Source organism: Volvox carteri (assembly GCF_000143455.1).
Source record: "Volvox carteri f. nagariensis unplaced genomic scaffold VOLCAscaffold_119, whole genome shotgun sequence".
In the NCBI taxonomy this organism is placed as follows: Eukaryota; Viridiplantae; Chlorophyta; class Chlorophyceae; order Chlamydomonadales; family Volvocaceae; genus Volvox; species Volvox carteri.
In genome coordinates, this window is record NW_003307662.1 from 16,240 (window position 1) to 35,281 (window position 19,042).

Genomic DNA, 19,042 nt, shown 5'->3' on the forward strand with positions numbered 1-19,042 from the left:
ATCAGATCGTTATCAGTCCCAGTTTACAAAATTCTGTAGGGAGCATTCCAAATGAGATAATGACCAGGGAAAGGGCCTAGATAGGGGCGAAGGAAATCAAGTAGGCGAAGTCTACGGTAAATCCACGAATCCCAACTTTCTGTTTTTGATGGTTGGATGTTTCATGCATAAACTACAGCTCAATTAATAACGTTTGAGTCTCCCGCTCATAAGAGGAGCTTCCATTCCATTTTGAGCTAATTCTCAAGCGCTTGCTCAAGAGAGGGTCCGGGGAAAAAAATGCCCCTTCCCGCCGGTTTGATCGCTTTCCTGCTTGTGGCTCAACTATCCATAACTGATGCCGGCCGGTCCCTCTCCATGAATGGTACGCCGCATTTGCAGTTAGGCCGAGTCATCGTCAGAACGTCAATTTGTCGCAAAAAAAGTCGTAAGATCTAATAGAGACACTTATAATAGTTTTTATTTCGTTTTTATAATTCTTTTAAACCTCCTGCTTTCGTTTTCGCTCTTACCTTCCGGCAGGTCAATGGGTTGGAGGCGCCATTAGTTCCTCTGCAGATGTATATTCCTCTACTGATGTGATAATAACCGAGTTTTCAACAGCAACATCTTCGTCGTCGTTTGAGTCATCGTCCCAAGGTGTGTCAGCCTTTACATGGAACTCACCAAGAGGCATCTGCAGATGGTCGCCAGCTGGTCGCCCGCATTCGCGTTGGACTTCACTGTCTAGAGCCCACGCACTATGAAAGATCCTGAATTACTGAAAGTGCATAGAAGTATTCCAAGGCGTTCATGTAAGCGTCTTGGTGTGCAAAACATTCCGCACAATCGTTCGCTGAACCATCTCCGCGTACCCACAACCGATGTCCCTATCCTAGTAAAGGGGAACGAGGGGAATACCGCTTTTTACATCATCACCTACACCAGACCTATATTATCAATGCTACGGTGATCATGGCCAGGGTTTTCTTCTTTCTGCCTTGTTATCCCCTTATCCCCTCTCCCTTCTGTATCTCCCATATCGTACATTCTTGACAATAAGGCTTTTGTTTCCTTCCCACAAATGTACGTGTACGTGTACGACTCAATTCAGTCGCTCCTTGGCTGCTTCCTGATGAACTGCGTCCCGAGATTGCGTATCTCGACGCGGAGACGGGAGTTTACAAGTACGAAGATCTCTTTTACGACAGCGACGTGCTGGTTGCGTGGAATGGCGTTATGGAAACGGATTTGCCGAGCGGCGCATTGTGGTTCACGGGCGGGTGCAGGTTGCTACAGCCAGTGCCACTAAGCGATGACGACACGGACGGCGTCACCACCGCAAATGCCGGCCCCGCTGCCGCCGTTCAGTTTGACGGTGTATCCTGTCACGGGAAGAAGAACCTCCTGCCCTCTACTACGGGAGGTAGCTTCCCTTCGGGCGCCTTCACCGCGATCTGGATCGGCTATGTCGATTCCCCGGGATCTCTTTCCTCCGAAACCAGCCGTACACCATTCGCCTTCGAGACTGCACTGTACGACATTAACGGCGGCGTGGTTCCGCCGCCGCCTTACAAGCAGTGGACGATGGAGGTGGTCAGTCGACAGTCTGCGACATCCAGTGTTGCGAGTGCCGTACACGAAATGTCGTACTACCGGTACGGACCGCGGTCCGGTGAGCTAAGTGTATGGCGGTTTGACTCTGCTTTGCATGACCCGTTTTCGGGGACGTTGGCTGTCGGTGTAGATGTTGATGAGGAGCAAGATCTGTTTTCTGGGAAATTGAGTGTCGTACTGTTGTACAATAGGGCTCTTGAAGAGTCCGAAGTACATGACCTGGCGACGTTTTACAGCTCACGCTTTGGCTGGCAGCTGCCCCTATAGAACGGGGAGTTTCAATTATATGTTCCGTTTAGGAAACGGAATAATAATAATTTTCATTTTTGGAGTGGGATGGCGTTTGTGAGTGCTCCACGGTGTCGGTCTTACGTTGTTGTGGTGAGTGGTAAGTCTGGATGATGTATCCTTCGTTAATGTTGTTTGACAGAGTCGATGTTGAGAACTTTCGGCAATGGTTTTGGAGGACAGTTGACAAGAGAGTCAAGACAGTCTTGCTGCTGATGCGCGTTTTGGTGCCCACGCAGTGAGGCGGCACCCGCGCAATCCTCGCACACACCTTCCTTTGTGTGTATGTGGTTGAGGCTGGTGAGGAGCGGCCCGGTTGCTCCTCGCCAGTTGTACTTTCATTTTTCGACTTGTTTGTCTGTCTGCCTGTCTGTCTGCCGTCGTGCCACGTAAACAAGGGTGGTGGATAAGAAGGGGTGTGTGGGTGTTACCTTATATATGAGACAGCGATCAGGTCGCGGGTCGATTTTATGGATTCGTTGGTCAAAGGGAACGACCTTCGGGTGTACATGACACCCGGGTACTACACTTTTGCTTGGTTGCTGGGGTAGTTGATAGAAGTTCGTTGTTGTTCGGTTGTAAGAGCGCGTCCAATTAGATGTTATGCTGCAAAAATGTATGTCTTTTCGCAGGTTTGAAATAACCGAATGCCGTGTCCCCCTCTGCGGCATCTTCTGCCGTGCCGCTTAATGTTTTTGTGGACTCCTTCCGGATGTCCATCCTACCTGTTTATACTTATTGCTTGCCATTCGACGCCGCCGCCATTGCAGCTGAACCTGTTACGGATCTTTTTGGTGGGATCTTCCTTTCGCTGTAGCCCCTGCAGGGTTCAGGAATGAACCATTGCACGGGATTCTTTATTTCATTTTTTTGCGTGAACACTGTATGTGTGCCGTCAGTACAGAATTCTGCCATGATGCGCGCGTGACATCACATTCTGTAACTTTACGATTCGACTACTAGCTTCTGGTTCCTTCGGAGCATTAGGTCGGATGCAAGTAATCAGTTGTGACGTAGCGTCTGCCGCGCATCTGTGGTTTGTCCAGTGATGCCGTTAAGGCGGTTGATGCCGTACATGACGAACTGCAAGCGAATGTGTAACGGAGATATACATATATACATACATACGTACACGCATTTTTACATGCATAGATATACATATACATACATACACGTCCCGACGCAACAGGTATGTAAGGGTGCGGCGAAATGTCTCGGGAAGATTCCGGAACCGAACCCGACAGCGAGCGGGACTAATATCCCTAGACCATAACAGGCTCGTTTTGAACCCGAAAACGTCGCTAATGGACTCGGCAGATGTCGGCACTCGCACGTGGTTGAGCAGCGGGATGAGAGGGTGCCCCCGGGGGGGGGGACATAGAACCGGGGAAGGGGGGTATAGCAGGGAGATGACGGCCAGCGGTCCAGCGGCCACTCGTGGGTGAAGCTGAACGAGTAGTAGACACACACACACACAACCTACCCAACACAAACATACATGCAGGCGCACTTGTGCGTATTCGTGTACATCAATCTGCTAGACAAAATGTCTAAACCTAACATACTGCGAAACGGATAGGTGTAATGATAGCACGTGTTAATCTGTACCACACGTGTACGAATGCGTGTATACGACACCGGGCTGCGGCAACAGCACTTCACAACCGACTGTACGGCCCATCGCGCTCCAAGCCGTTGCCGTACAAGCCAGCACTACTGCCAGGACCATCACCGCCATCGCTTTGTGTACGACAGGGTGGTAATGCAGCACGTGGATCGAGAAGATGCGGTAGACGTGCCAACACTACACCGGACCGCCGTACGAGTCGGATCAGCTCGTCCACATCTTCGTACGAGTGGGCTGCGGAGAGGCTGACTCGTAGCCTGCAGGGCAGTTTGAGGTGTGGGGATATGAGGGGGTGGTACGGCATTACAGGTGCAGAAGTTTGTACCCCTCTAATGATAGGAGGCGGACTAAAACCATTTTGTGTCAGACGTTCAAGCAGTACATATTTGGACGAGCAGGTACACATTACGAACGCAGCAAGAGCCAGCGGGTTCTATACGGAACACCAAAGTTGCAGTGAAGACAAATGCCATGTAGAGCTGTGCGGTTGTGAAAACAGCAACGGGCTGCAGGAGAAAAGAACGCCAACCGCAATGTCCTGGCGCCGCAATGTTAGTTGTTCAGTTCATATGTATCATATATCATACGTAACGACTCCTTACAACTCCTAACTACCCCTCCCTTCAACTTATAGCATCCGCTGGTCATCCTTCCATCCAAACGTTGCTCATGTGATATCCTAACCTGCAGCATTTCCTCCTGTACAGACGTACAGACGCACCTGCACGTTCCCGGCGGTACTGTGGGCGGTCGGATGGCGGGCACGTGCATAAGGCCCTCCTGGAGCAACATGGAAGACAGCTCCAGGGTGGGACCCTCGGGCCCAACCACCAACGGTACTACCGGACTTAGGGCAGGGACCCCTAGTCCTGAACCGAGCCGCCGTACAAGCGACCACACGTGTGTACGACGCCAGGATTCCCTGCAGATGGGGGCGATAGTGGTCCTGATGGTGGTTCTGATAGCGGTTGTTATGAAATGCCTCCCCCTCGCCCCCTGGGGTAGTCCTTGTGTAAAGAATATCTGGATTAATTCAGTCAATCTATATGTGAACCACTCTACAGCACTTGTGTGTGTGTGAGTGAGTCTGTGGTGCGAATGTGTGCGTACCCCAGGACCCCCCACTGATGATGTGTTGATATCTCTCCCTCTGCCCTCTTTCCTCTACCGAATTTGCCTTTACCCCCCCCCCCCCAATATCCATATAGCATTCCCCCCCTCCTCACTCCGAAACACACACGCACCCCGACACCCCGGCACACACACCAGCCTTCCCTTTCGTCGCTTGTTTGACTGGCTAATTGCCATTACTTGTCTCATCTGGGTAATTGTTTAGTTTGTATATTAGTCTCTAGTGCAGTGCACGGCCAGCTGGCCCGCTGGCTCTACTCTTCGTGAGTCTGGAGCCCACTGTAACAACCACACACACACCAACTCCTTAACGTGGCTAAAAGTTACATACATACATACATACATTGTTAAGACCAGCAAAGCGCCGGACCCCCGTTGGGTCCTATTACTGTGGCTACCATTCACTGGTATATGAGTGTCGGTCATTTACAACACCCCCCCGTGAGCGACACTCTCTCGCTACGGGCCTTCCCTTGCCTCATCCCGGTCTCCCATTCTCTGGGCAACAGCCAGTGGGTATCGATCCGGCGATCTCTCAGCAGCGCAATGCGCCATTCGGGGCTCATAACCTGTTAAGACCAGCAAAGCGCCGGACCCCCGTTGGGTCCTATTACTGTGGCTACCATTCACTGGTATATGAGTGTCGGTCATTTCCAACATACATACATACATACATACATACATACATACATACATACATACATACATACATACATACATACATACATACATACATCAGTGTAATCAACGTCATACATACGTACAGCAGGGACGGGGGTTGGCGGGGAGTCGCGCAAGGGGGGGATTGGGGAGGGAGGGTTTGTGTGTCTGAGGGCGCCGTGCCGGCGGAGTGGAGGGACAGAGGCCGAGGGGCCGAGAGGACTGGGGAGACCGGGGAAAGGGCGGGGAGAGCCCGGGAGGGGAGGGGAGGGGAAGAGGCAGAGAGAGCACCAAGAGGATGTAGGGTTGAGGGGTGGTAAGAGGAAGCAGGTGGCCGCAGCGAGGGCGCGGATGAGGGGGAGGTGGGCACCAGGTGGGGCCGTACTCGGAGGTGCGCGCGTGGTCCAGGACTAGGCCGTCGGGGTACGAGGCCGGGTTCCGTGTGTTGCGAGGTATACGTGAGATAGAGTCTTGGGAACCAGCCGTCTTGGTAGAGCGGTACGGGGGGGTGCCGAGCTGGCTACCCTCCCCCCCCCTGCTTTTCGGGAGCTTGATCGCCCGGCGTCGCTGCAGGGTTTTCCCGTTCGAGTACTTTTCGAGTTGGACCCACTGCTGTGGAAGGGCGTGTGCTTGTGCGGTGTTATCCCCCCGACGGCTGCTATCTCCCCTGGCCTAGCCCGGGGAGGGAGAGGCGGAGGAGGGTAGTAGTCTCAGGAGGCTGTTTGGCGTCTTGTGGTGTGAGCTCTTTGCGCTCTTTTCGTGTGAGGTTTTTGGAGCTTGGTGACCTCCCCAGCCCGGGATGACTCGTCGGGCTCCCGGTCGCCCAGGTCCTGGTTGCGAGCTTTCTGAGGTTTTCGGTGCTTTACGCCTCTAGGAAGAGCCCCATTGGCGGTTGCGACTCCGTTTTTTGTTAGAAGACCAGCGGGCACAGTACCCGTCTATCTGGAGCGCCAACCCCAGGAGGAGAGCGCTGTTGTGTGCCGGCCGTCGTTTCCCGTGCGGCCTGACCCGGGAGTGGAGTGCACGAGACTAACCGGCCATGTGCATCCGGCCCCCCCGCTGTGTTTCGGCCCTGGGCCCCCTGGGCCCCCGGCTTCAGCCCACATTGTAATCAACGTCATACATACATACATACATACATACATACATACATACATACATACATACATACATACATACATGCGCACTTCCTCCCCATCTTTTCCCCTCTCCCCACCACACACACGCACCGTTTGCTAACCCGAAGCGCCGCCGCCGCCGCCTCCACGATGGGCACCGGCAAGGAGGTGGAGTACACAAACGCCCGACCCCGGTTGAGCAGCAGTTGCTTCATGGGCCCACTGCAGGCCACGAATCCCCCCAGGGCGCCAAACGCCTTCGACAACGTGCCGATGTGCAAGTCGACCTACGGGCATTGGTTTTATTTGTGTGGGGGCCCCCGGAAGGGGATGTAGGAAAGGTACGGCACAAGATGAAGGGGAACATGGATATCAGCGGCAGTAGCAGTAGCACTGAGCAGCAGTTGAAGGCTAGCCGCGGCAACAGCAGCATCATTGCAGCAGGCTGGCAGTTCCTGCCAAGGTAGCTGCCGAGGCAAAAGCCAATACAGGACAGGGCGACCGGACCGCCACGTCAGCTCCTCAAACTCCCTCACCACCCCTCCCACAAGGACAGCTCCTAAAACCCCTAACACCACCACTGCACCTCAGCAGCGGCCCACGTGCCTGGTCCGCCACTCCCGTCGCCTCCGCCGCTCCCCCTCCCCCTTCCCCGCAAACCAGGGTGCCGTGCGCCTCGTCCACCGCCAGTAGGAACGGGTGCCGCCGACGGAGGGCTGCGAGGCCCTGGGGGGTGCGACACGGGCGGGAAGGGGGGGCGCGCGAAAGAGAGGGACGGGGCGCCGTGTCATGAGCCGCGTGTCGTGTGAGCAACATGACAACACTGTAAGAAAGCGGGAGGGGGGTTGAGTCGGGCGGGGGGCCCAGGATGCGGAAAAAACCGTAAAACACGTTCTTAATTACTAACTGTTGGTGCTGGTGTTGGTGTTGGTGTTGGTAGGGGGGAGAAATCGTATGCTGCAAGGAAATCAGAGAAATGAGCCGCCTGCCGGATGGCGTCCAAAAATCCGAAACTGCTCCAAGTGAGTGAGTGAGTCCTAGGCGGTGTGTGATGTCACGTCGATCCCCCCCTCCGTGGTTTCGGAGTAAAGCCCGGAGTTAAGGGGGGTGTACGACCTCCTCCTTCCCCCCCACACTCACACTCGGCGTGTAAGAAGGCGATGTGAACCACAAAGGGCCCCTCCCCGTGTATGAGCACCTGGCATAACCACAGGTGATCGCTTCCGCCACGACTGCTACATAGACATAAATACAGTCACACATACACATATACACACAAACATCAAAATACCCATTTCCCCTCTCCCCCCCCCCGCCCCCCTTACCCGCAAGTCCGCGAAGTCACCGTCCATGGAAAACAAGCTGTCCGTAACCACAAGCCGCCGTACTCCAGGGGGGCTTGCCGCAAGGAGCTCCTGCGTGCGTGTATGTGCGTATGTATGTACGTTAGTAGGCATGTAAGCGCATGTGCTAATGCGTGTGTATGTGCTTAGGCGGGTGGATGGGGAGAGAGGCCGGGGCGACATTCCGTTGTAGAAACGTGTACGGCAATAATAGGCGAGGAGTGACAGACCTCGTGCGCTTGTGTGTGTGTATGTGCGTTTATATTTACGTACTTAGCAAGTCACGCAACCCAACCAAAAAAATGCCAACTACCTACCAACAAACCACCAACAAACCAACCTACCTCCAGGTGGCCCAGGTCGTTGTGACGATACACATGAAGTTGTACGGCACCGCCGCCGCCTCCCCCCCCGCTGCCAGCACTTCTAGAAGCTAATCGTGCACCGTCAATAATAGACGCGTGGTTGAGCTCGTCGCTGAATATCGCCAGACTGCTACTGCTGCTGCTGCTGCCATCCGTTCCTGACGTTGGAGGAGCTGCGTACGACAATGACGTCATCACCGCCAGGTTCGCGGCGAAACCCGTTGGGAAAAGAAGGCAGTCCTGTGTCCCCTGACGTGTGTACGTATGTGTGTATGTATGTGTGTATGTATGTAAGCGTGTTTGAGGAAATCGGGACGAAGGGAGGGGGAGGCGGCCCCGGCGGGTTGTCAATTGTACGATAACCAAGAAACACACACACACACACGAAAAAATTTCAGCTGCCGACGTCTTCCCCGTCACGGGGTTGGCGAGGAGAGTGCATGTCAACACAGACATACATACAATGTCTCACACGCATGAATTTAAACCTCTCTCCCCTCTCTTCCCCCCGTGTTTCCCTCCTCACCTTCAACTCCGCCAGCCCCTCCTCAAGCTGCCGATGGCTGTGTGTATAACCCGCCACAAGAGCGCTACTGCGAGGGCCCATGCCCACCTATCATGCCGTTGTCGTACAGTACGACATTGTACGACATGCGGCGGGGAGGGGGGCAGCGGGCCAGGGAGACGGAGAAAGGTGGGGAGGTGGAAGTAAGGGCCGGGGGAGCGCCCCGGGGAAGCAGGGAGAGCAGCAGCAGCAGCAGCAGCAGCAGCAGCAGCAGCAGCAGCAGCACATTCCGCAAGGGGGAGTGGGGCATCAGGTGACATATCTTGTTTAGGAAACCGTCCGTAACCTCCAAAACAATCACAAGCACAAAACCTAACGGAGAAGACCAAAGCGCAATTCGCCGGTAGAACTTCAGTACCGCACCTCGCCTACCTACCTGCCGGCTGGTCTCCTGGCTGCTGGAAGAGACGTAGTACCTATCAGAACGTTCAAATACGGCAGTACGACAGTACGGAGACGTACCTGTTTAGCCGCTCTGGCCGCTGCTTCCGCCACCTCAGGATGCGAGGCAAGTCCTAGGTAGTCGTTTAAAGAAAAGAGACGAACTCGCACCAGCGCCTCGCGCGACTGCGGGTAACCGCCTCCCCTACCGCCCCCCACATCGCCAACACCCCCCTCGCGGATAGGGGCAGAGGCAGACGGGGAACTCGCTCCGTTGAAATCCCCAACGGCAGCACAGCCGCCGCCGCCGCCGCCACCGCCACGACCACCGTCGCAGCTGCTGCACCTATCACTGTCGTACCGTCGTACACTCGACACATCATCGGTGATATCAGCACGACGGAGTGGTACGGCAGTTGCGGCACCAACGGTGTTGGCACAATGATCGTAATGTCGTACAACAGGTTCCTGACCGGAGACCCAGGCGGCCAGATCCGCGTGATGTACGAGCGCCTGAGCCCAACGGGGGGAGAGAGGAGGGGGCGCCCGAAGGGGAGTTAGTTGGAAAGTTGGTTGCAACCAATTGGGGAGTTAGTTGCAAACATAATGACTAACGACGACACCAGCAAATACGTTAACGGCTTCTTCCTCCCGCATCCTCCCTGCCCACCGTCCCAGCCGCTTTTGAGCAGCAAACCCTAAACCCTAAAAAAGAAGCGGCGTGAAGGGGGAACATAGGGATGGGTGACGGCATGGGGATATTGAAAATCCAGAGGCAAAATGAGACGGCAAGGCACGGCAGGGGTGTTTGCGTGGGACGATTTACGTGGGACTAGCGGTGTTTGCGCTGCGCGGGACGGTGTGGGGATTTTTCATGGGACGAGCGGGTTACTCTCTGATGGTGAGGTTGAGTTTCTTCATTATTGGAATTCCTGGGTGAGGAAGGGGTAAAGACGAACCCCACGAGCGAGTGAAGCTGATGCCAGAAGGAAAGACTGCTGCGGCGGATGTGAAGAAAGGCAGAACTAACCAGTCGGCGGTTGGGGCCAAGAAGCCGTCCTCGGGATGATGTTAGTAGTCATGGCGACAGCGGAAAACTACCTACCTAGCCGCCAAGACTAAAATAAGACCGGAAGAAGAGCAGTAGAGCCAAGCCGTGAAATACTAAGGTACGTGTAACGATGGCGAAAGAGTAGTAAAACCGTGACGTGAAAAGAGAAAGGGATGACGTGAGCTGGTATAAAGTAGGCCGCCGGCCTGGCCGCGGCATTGAAGAGGCTGGACCAGAACTCGCTGATAGGCTGCTGGTAATAAGCTGCTGGTGACATGCAACTGCTCCTCCCAACCCCCCAACACGCGCCCGACCCGACCGACCCGACCGACCAAGGGGGAGAGAGGAAATGCACGTGATAAAACGCATGGAGCACTCGACGGAGAGGAGCGGAAGTGGAAGGAAGGAAGGAAGGAAGACGAAAATAATTCGGTCTGAAGCTTAATTTCGTTTCGCGTGTGTTGCGGCTCTGCTTGGGCATGGGCACGGCCTCTGCGATACCGTTCATGCAGGAAACAGCTTTTGGACAATTGAAGGACGTCATGCATCATCATCAGGAAGTTCAGAAAGTTATGTGGCGTCCACATGGGTTCTCCTTTTGTGAGAGGCATTGCATAACGTGCATGCGTTACCCCGGCTTCGACGCTGGATGTGATAAAGAAGGCTACGTCAGGTATGGATGCAATACCAGCCTGTGCCGGCCCATCATATGGCTTTTCATACCAGGATTTCGGCTACGTTCGCACTCATGACTAGCTCCGGCCGTCATTGCAAAGCACTTGATCACGGCGACTTGTTCAACAGTCCGCACCTCGGATGAAGAGTTACACCATACAGTTGGCCTTAACGTTCTTAAGAGCTGAGCATTTCGCAAGTGCGCGAGCGAGCCATCCAGCCAGTCATCCCAAAGTCGGAAACCTTCTAGGTTGCCTGCCATCGCAACTCGGAGTAGATGCAATTAAGCTTTGGCAATTAAAAGTTATAGATTTGTAAATGCCATCATATGACGTGATGTAGATGAACGCACAGGCCAAAAGTCGATAAGGTAATAAATTTTCAATTCTTTCCTATCAAAAACTGGAATACAATGTTTGGCAGTAGAGAATAGTCGAAACTAGGGTTCAAAACAACGGTTAGGTCGGTTAGAAATGACGTACAACCAACTAGCCGCAAAGGCCAGAACAACTGAGCAGACATTGGCAACCGGGGTATTTCTGGTCTCGGGAACTGGTCTATTTCTGTCTTCCAGTACAATGGCCCGCGACCTGTTCTTCATAATTGACCGCGGACTTAGGTCGTCGGGCGGCCCTTCAGGCCGCACAACACCTTTCGTATACGGCGTATGATCCTATTTCTGCAAGCCGGCCGGCTTTGGGAACTTTATTTCTGGTTTCGGGAGTTTCGGTACGACCCGAAACGCCCGAAGCGTTTGCCGATGTCTGCGACTGAGATCCGCCCACGGAGGAAACTTTAACACCGAAGCAATCAAACGTCAGCCCCCAAGCAAGCAATTCTGGAAACCTCTCTAATATAAAAAGCATCTGAAAAGCATTTCACGCGCAACGGTGCAGACCGGTTGGACGGGCTATTGTCTCTTTTAAAAGCTTTTCGCCCTCATCACACTTCTAAGGCTATATGCAGAGACGCAACTCCTCTCACGCGCATCATGGCAGTCACGGATGGGATTTAACGTGACAAGGGGCCCTGCGAGGAAACAACATGTCACCTTCGTTTATCGCACAATGCCGTACTGCCGTACTATCTGCCAGTCCTCCGGCCAGTACACGAAAGCCAAACGCTGTAAAGGTTAAACGTAATGTAATGAGGTCACGCTGTGTGTGGGCATTGCCTACCGGGCAAAAAATACTGGAGCAGCTATCATAACCCGCCACGGTCAGCCATACACGCATCGTCTGTACTCGCATTGCATCTGCCTCGTTACTTGTCCAAAAACGGAAAGTCATTCCCTTACGAAAACCATCTCACGACCCCATAACAGACAAGACTAACCTCAGCTAGTAACCTCGGCAGTTAATTTAAGGTATCAAAGAGGTTTTTTGCTTTTTCCACAAGGTAAGCTTGCGGCGTGACTTAAACGAAAAAAGCAGTGCGATTTCTCCAAAGACAGACGGATAGACAGACAAACAGACAGACAGGCAGGCATGGAAGGATCTGGTTTGGGGAAGGATCCCATGTTCCGAAAGGTCTCAAAGCAGGAGCCTGGAATTCTTTATTTAATGTCAATGGAGCCCCCATGGCCCCCCTGAAGCGCCCACACGGCGCCGAGGCAGGCACCTCCAATGGTTCCGGAGCACTAATTCGATAGATAGGGCCCGTGGAACAGCTGTTCAAGATCTTTAAGGTGCTTCTAGCTGTAAAATGACCCTAAGTGTTCCGTGATCGCATCTCGCATTCGGGTACGTGAATTGGGAAAAGCCATCGCGTGCTCCGTTTCGTTGGATTATCACAGAAACATGTACATTACCGCGCTGTCGTCATCTTCTGATCATAGCTGTTCTATTTCCAAGAGTCGCCAACGGAGCGCACGTCATCCGGTGGCGAGCCAACCCCAAAGGACGTGTACGAATAGTACGAATTCCTTGTTACAAATCGAGGCCTTTCCATAAGGCAGACAGTTGCAACCCTAACGTAAATCCGCCTAAATGCAATCCTGCCACGAGTATAACCGTATGTATGTATGTACAACCCGGAGCAATAAGTCCGAGCCAGTGTAAGTGTAAGCCAAGGCGAACCTTGCAATCCCGCATGGGATGAGGTGACCACTTGTATGGCTCTGGATTACCGACGGTGGATAACGTAACGCTAAGCTAAGAGGTAAAAGACTTAAAAGGCGTAAGAACGAAACGCAGAGAAGCGGATTGATGATGAGCATCTGAAATAATTACCCTGCGCTCCGATAAGCACACTCTACTACCCAAATTAAGTCGCACTTGAGAACCGCTGTAATGGCGGTAACCGCTGCCCCTAACCAATTCTGTACGGCACGCTGCGCGACATACACATGCACATGCACGACTGAGATCACTATTGCAGCTAAACGCTCTGTATTCACTCTGTATGCGCTATATCTGTCATCATCTACACATCCCTCATCTAATCCCTCTCTAACAACGTGGCCGTCGAGTGCGTAATAATATGTACAATCGTCAGCACGCTCCACAAGCCGTATGTCGTACACTGCGGTGACCAAATTCCCCAACTTTGCCCCCAGCACTCAGGTCCCAGCGAGTACCACAACTCCGACATAAGGACGTCAACTCTGCCAACTACTACCCTACTACCCCACCGCGCGGAGACCACAGGGCGCCTATCAATTGATCCCATACGCACCGCATCTCCCCCTGCTGGGCATTCATTTCCCCCCCCCTCTCTTTCTCTCACACACTTCACGCAACTATTCGCACGTACTGTCGTGGCTCAGAAAGTCCAGTAGTCCTATACGCGTAATAAAGGCACACTGGAATACTGGCCGGGTTCCCTCTAAGTACTTAGTTACACACGTACACACATACGGACAAACCCCCAGCAAACGAAGATACACGCGCAGGGAGGAAGCACTCACACAAAGACCACACAAAAATCACACACGCACGCAAAAAGCACAACAGAGAGATGGCGTCATGCAATGCAGTGCAAGCAACGCACATTATTAGCAACTTTAGCAACTTATCAGTCGTCATTCACGGCGACCCGCCGCACATGCCATGCATATTCCCGTATGTTCCATGATGGGATCCCATACATACATTGTTGCGAGTACGAAGCGATGGAGTGAGAGTGAGCAGACCAGGAAAACCTCCGACATACAAACAATCAGGGAAAGCTGCACCGCCTGCGAAATAAAATCTGGCTTGAAGACCCCCAACCCAACCAGAGTGCGCACACCTCACACATCCTCAAACCCTAAAGCTACCGCTGCGCTTGTTGAAGCTCCTGCCGCCAGCCGAAGCGTGACCCGTAAAACGTTGCAAGGTCGCGGACCTCCGATTCCTCAACAGCCCTGTCGTACAACAGTACGACAGCAACGTCACCGGCAAACGACTTGAGCCCGCTCGGCGGCAGGAGGACGCCGCAGGGGCCCTGACGAAGCCGTTGAGAGCTCATAAGGCCCGCCTGGCTGTACCGAAAGTACTTTTGCGTTACGACGCCGGTGGCCTCATCAGTGCTCTTGGAAAGGACCTCCATCGTCCACTGCTTGCTTGGAAGTGGGGGCAGGCCGCGGCCGGAGGAGGCAGCAGAAGCGTTGTCCTCCACCGCGCATTGCAGCATGCCTTCAAAGCTAAAGGCCTTGGGCCTGGCATCCTCCGCTTGCATCATGACCCACACGGCCGTGAAGTCCGGGCTCCAAAACGCCGCCTCCCAGGCAGGCTCCAGGCTAAGGTAATCGTCCAGGGTCACAGTGCAGGAGGTGCCGTCGAAAGAGACGGCGGCGGGAGCTCCTCCTTGCCGCAGCAGCCTGCAGCGGCCCTCGAGCTGCATGGTGTTGCAGGGCCGGCGCGAGGCAAACACATCAGCCCAGGTGGCGGCAATCTGGGCCTCCTCGTCTCCATTACGCACCGTCACGCCCGACTCCGCGTCAAAATAGGCGACCCCGGGAAGCAGCTCGGCGGGAAGCAGCCAGGGAGCAACTGTTGGGGCATGTGCGTGAGGGGGGGGCCATCGGCAGGGAGTGGAGGAGAGGGACGTATTGGAGGGGGAGGTAAGGAAGGTATGGAGAGCAGTAGGGAGGGGGTGGCGTGTACAGCCTCGCGCCCAGATGAGCCGGAAAGAGACCGGAAGGGGGAAAGCCGTCTGTTTACGGAATCGGTAGCGAGCTAGCCTGTGGATGTGATACCGGAGTAGAACGTGGTGCGGGTGGGACGGATTTGGAAGGGGCCCGCAGGAAGGCGAGGAGTATACATGTGCTCTTGGGAACGAGAAGGATCGGATGCCAGGAGATATTCATGACGAGCACCGAGTTAGCAATGAGGCTCAGCTGCCGAACTAGACCGCATGGCCAGCTCTAGTCAATTATCGAAGTTGTATTACATCTGCTGCTTAAGCTTGCGCCCGATGTTAATAAATGTTTACAGTGGGAATATTATGGTTTGGTCTTTGAAGTCAGGCCTAAAGATGTATCATGTTCCCGACCGACGTGAACACACCTTGCAACGTCAACTCCTTCTCGGCACTCTTGGCTGAGCCCAACGCCGTCACCGCGGCAGTATCCTCCTGGGATGAAGATTCCCTTTTAACGGAAGTCTTGCTATCGCCTCGCAGTTGATGCTTGGCTTGACCTGCGGTAGGCGGTTAAGCGAAGTTTCAACCGGCTTCACGGTTTTGACGAGCAAAACGACGATTAGCATGCCATGGGGATTCTATCATTTGGATAATGTGAATGTAGGGTCGAGAATTGCATAACGTTGTGTGCTCCATTTGTACAGCGAATAGGCGGTTGTGGGCTCCCACATCGCTACAGACATCCAAGGCCAAGTTTCTACCTTTGGAAAGAAGGTCGCGGCCAGCATCAGCACTCAAGATGTGAGCTGTCAGAATCAACCCCGCAACTAGGAGGAGGTTTGGGCACATCATGTTTACCGCAGGCAGTCGGGATCGTCACACAAGCAGTGAAAATTTTCGAACTTAAGCTTGCTGTAAGCGCAGTCACGAATGTAATGCCCTATATTATCAAACTATTGGGCTTCAGTATGAACCTTTCGGAAAGGATTGCATGAGTTGCACTGCTAGCCAAAACTTCAGCGTAGAGATTGCTGTGTAGCGAAGTAGAAAAAGAAAACGATGTAGATTCAATGGAAATTATGTATGCCTTATCTACTAGTTTGGTCGAATTGTTTGCCGAGGTGGGGCTTTTGTGGGCCTGAAGGCCCCGTGTTCGCCCCTGGCCTGTATGCCTGCCTGGCCTGGCTGCCTGCCTCTATCAAGAACATATATTCTAGCAACCGGATCTAGTAGAAATTTAATTACTCTATTCAATAGCATCAATTAATGGGGTAAATATGTGTGTCGCGGCACATTGTTTAAAATAGCGAACTGTCCAGGGCCACTTTAAAAGTTATCGCTGATGGTTTACCCCATGTTAAATGTAAAAAAACCTGATAATTAATTGCTTGATCCGCTTGAATTGATTCCAATAACTCATAAGGTTGACGTTATCGTGTTAGGATGAGACTGTGAACCAACTCGCCCTTCGCCCTAAAGCGCAAGATCTCGTTGAGCACAATAATACTTGGAGTGGTGGAACACACATATAATCAAACAAAGCTTTCGAATCTTGCCCGGCTTTGTACAACTCAACCGCCGTGGCTAAGGCCCCGACGGGCGACCTTGTAAGGACATAGATAGGGTTATAAGTAACATAAGGATTCTAAGTCACATAAGTCACATAAGTACCATCAGCAGCGACGAGTCTTGAATTTCTTCAGGCCCGAATTTCCACGTCTAGTCACAGGACGTGCCGCAACCTTGCTGCTCCGAGTTTGGCATCCTGCTGCGCTGTATCTTATCTAGCCTTTCGTGCGTTCAGGATAACGAACAAGAGCTAGAAATTCAGTGACGAACTCATAAAGCTTCAGGCTGCAAAGCTGCTCACTGCCACTGCGACTGCCACTGCAATTACAATTGCAGCGGAATCAGCAGCATGCATAAGCAATAACCTACTGTATGGTGTGTGGTTGTTACAGTGGGCTCCAGACACCTACCTACTGTAGGTGTAAGCCTTACAGAGGGATCTCACAAAGGATCATATCTCCAGCTGGTTTCCCACTGTCTGTCCAACAGCAATGGTTAATATTTCTACAGCAACTAATTGACCACCTGCTGAATCAGCAGTGCTGATTTGCGTCTGCTGTTTTATACCTTTTGCAACTTATTCCCCGTGCATTTTGGAGACTGGTGAGTAGCACTTTAGGCAGAAGCGAGTTTATCTCAGTAAAATGCAGGTATAGCGCAGTACGCTATTGTCGTACTGATCGTCCATGGTAAAACCAGGACGTCTCCCCGAGCCCCATGGGCATGTTGGAGCCCATGTATATCTCCCGCAATAATTGTACAATAATGCCGTACACTTTGGCTAAGTGGCCTGTACTACAGCAGCTGACAGAACTGCCGACAGCCTACTACATGTGTGGCCTGCGGCAGCTACATAGGAACCTCGTACAGCCTATAAATGAAGCTGCAGACAACTACTGTCATTATGTATTTCAACCTGCAGGCGGCGGTTCCCAAAAGCCCTGATCAGAGCGCGGTCCATAGGGGTTCGATACTTTCCTAGACGCAAGTCTGTATCAGCCGGGTAATAAGTATCAGGTCTGTCGAGATCCCGACTTTTCATGCACTCCCCCACCCCCGAATTATTGTTGCCCGGGCGGCTGCATGAGACCGCAGATCGTCGCAGTAATTGCTGTGCAAATCCGTGGATCTGTCAAATTATTATTTCTTCCCCCTCTCACCCCTTTTGACCGCTACAACTGTCGCGCCGTCAGAACGGTGCGACCCTGCGCCACTGACAAATCTGTTTGTAGATTTGGCTTGAAGATCACGCGCGGGAAGCCCGTTAAAGCATTATTGGTGCCGTGTACAATTCCCCGCCGGTCGTCGCTACTCAATGCGGAAGCCCATACCAGCGTATGGGCGGGGGCTTTATCCAGGTAAAGCTGGGACCCGCGTCCCTGGTTCGTCTGTTCAACCGATCCAGAATAGTTCCCGCGAACTATGGCATCTGGAGATCGCACCGCCCCGTCGTACTCGGGACTTCTCGGCGCGAGGCCCAAGTGGAGTCACTGATGACTATTTATTCAAACCGCTTGTCTCTATCGGTGCCTTCGATACCACCATTTATTGGCTGTGTCGTCCTATAGCCTCACACTACAGATAGCTCCAAGGTCATTGAAGAATGCACTTGCGCGGCGTGTGTAAAAAGTGTTAGGAAGAGCAAGAAAGCGTGGTGCCCAGCGCCACGGTTGAAGAAGGGAAAGGGGGGGGAGAAGTGTGCGAAGCGCTCGCTCAGGCCCCAAAACCCATGCCTCCTAGCTACGGCACTTCTCGCGTTGACCGGACTTATGTTAGATTGCACAATCAACTCTGGTTCTTGATGTTTCTTTGAGTTTGCGCACAGCTTAGGGCCAAAACATGCATGCGAGATGCCCGCTAGCAGTGGGATACGGTGCAAGCAGCGCAAGCGAAGGCTAAATTTTCGAGCGAGTGGAGCAATAAATGGGCAATCTCAATCGATCTGAGGGATGACAGTAAAGATGGGTTACATTTGCAGCTTTAAAGATGTGCATGTATTTTGTGTCTCTAACCGTCCTAAACCCTGTTGCAACATTTCGTTTTCTGTGTGTGTGTGTGTGTTACATGGTTGGGGGTGCGTGACCCCATACCTGTAAGACTACCCATACGAGCCGAAGGCCCAAGGGCAATACTACAACGCCTAAAAGCCACGGAGAAAAGGAAAAACACCGCACATCAGCCCAGACTAGCGTCCAAAAGGGGTAACTGAGTTTCGGTGAGCCCACATACGTTCCAACATCCTCGCCAGGCGTACTGGTTCCCATTTCATGGCCTCCAACATGCTCTGATGATCGAATCCCTCTTCAGCACGAATATCATTATAGGCTGGGCATTCCAATAACACGTGTTTTTCATCCTCGATTCGGCTATTAGCACCACAACAGCGGCAAAACCGCTGCCCCCTGGGGACATGGTACTTGCCCCTTCGTGATCTGTTTGCCTCCAGAGCCCAGCAACATAAACGAAACTGCATTAGCTTACGATGTGCTAAACGAGGAATGAAAACCTTAGCATGTGTTGGCCACATGACGGCTGCGGCTCCTGAAAACGGCAGCCCCATCCAGTGCTTATACTTCGCCATTTGCACTCCCGGTTGCTTCCCATCTGA

General features: G+C 53.0%; 3 protein-coding genes across 3 annotated transcripts; 1 reads left to right on the plus strand and 2 right to left on the minus strand.

Moving 5' to 3' along the window:
• Positions 1–279: 279 nt before the first annotated feature.
• VOLCADRAFT_100440 (uncharacterized protein) lies at positions 280–1,863 on the plus strand (the record flags this gene model as incomplete). Its single annotated transcript, XM_002959017.1, has 3 exons — positions 280–364; positions 523–639; positions 1,094–1,863. 3 exons carry the CDS (start codon positions 280–282, stop codon positions 1,861–1,863), a joined length of 972 nt encoding a protein of 323 aa, XP_002959063.1.
• A 1,147-nt stretch (positions 1,864–3,010) lies between these two features.
• On the minus strand, positions 3,011–11,192 carry VOLCADRAFT_78219 (uncharacterized protein). Its single transcript, XM_002959025.1, has 9 exons — positions 10,937–11,192; positions 9,156–9,587; positions 8,655–8,741; positions 8,100–8,377; positions 7,746–7,782; positions 7,039–7,146; positions 6,532–6,707; positions 4,233–4,433; positions 3,011–3,768 (listed from the first exon to the last, which is right to left on the minus strand). The coding sequence occupies exons 1-9, from the start codon at positions 11,060–11,062 to the stop codon at positions 3,543–3,545; spliced, it is 1,671 nt and encodes a 556-aa protein (XP_002959071.1). The 5' UTR covers positions 11,063–11,192; the 3' UTR covers positions 3,011–3,542.
• Positions 11,193–14,055: 2,863 nt separating this feature from the next.
• On the minus strand, positions 14,056–15,717 carry VOLCADRAFT_100442 (uncharacterized protein; the record flags this gene model as incomplete). Its single annotated transcript, XM_002959026.1, has 3 exons — positions 14,056–14,774; positions 15,291–15,422; positions 15,627–15,717. The coding sequence occupies 3 exons, from the start codon at positions 15,715–15,717 to the stop codon at positions 14,056–14,058; spliced, it is 942 nt and encodes a 313-aa protein (XP_002959072.1).
• Between the last annotated feature and the right edge of the window lie 3,325 nt (positions 15,718–19,042).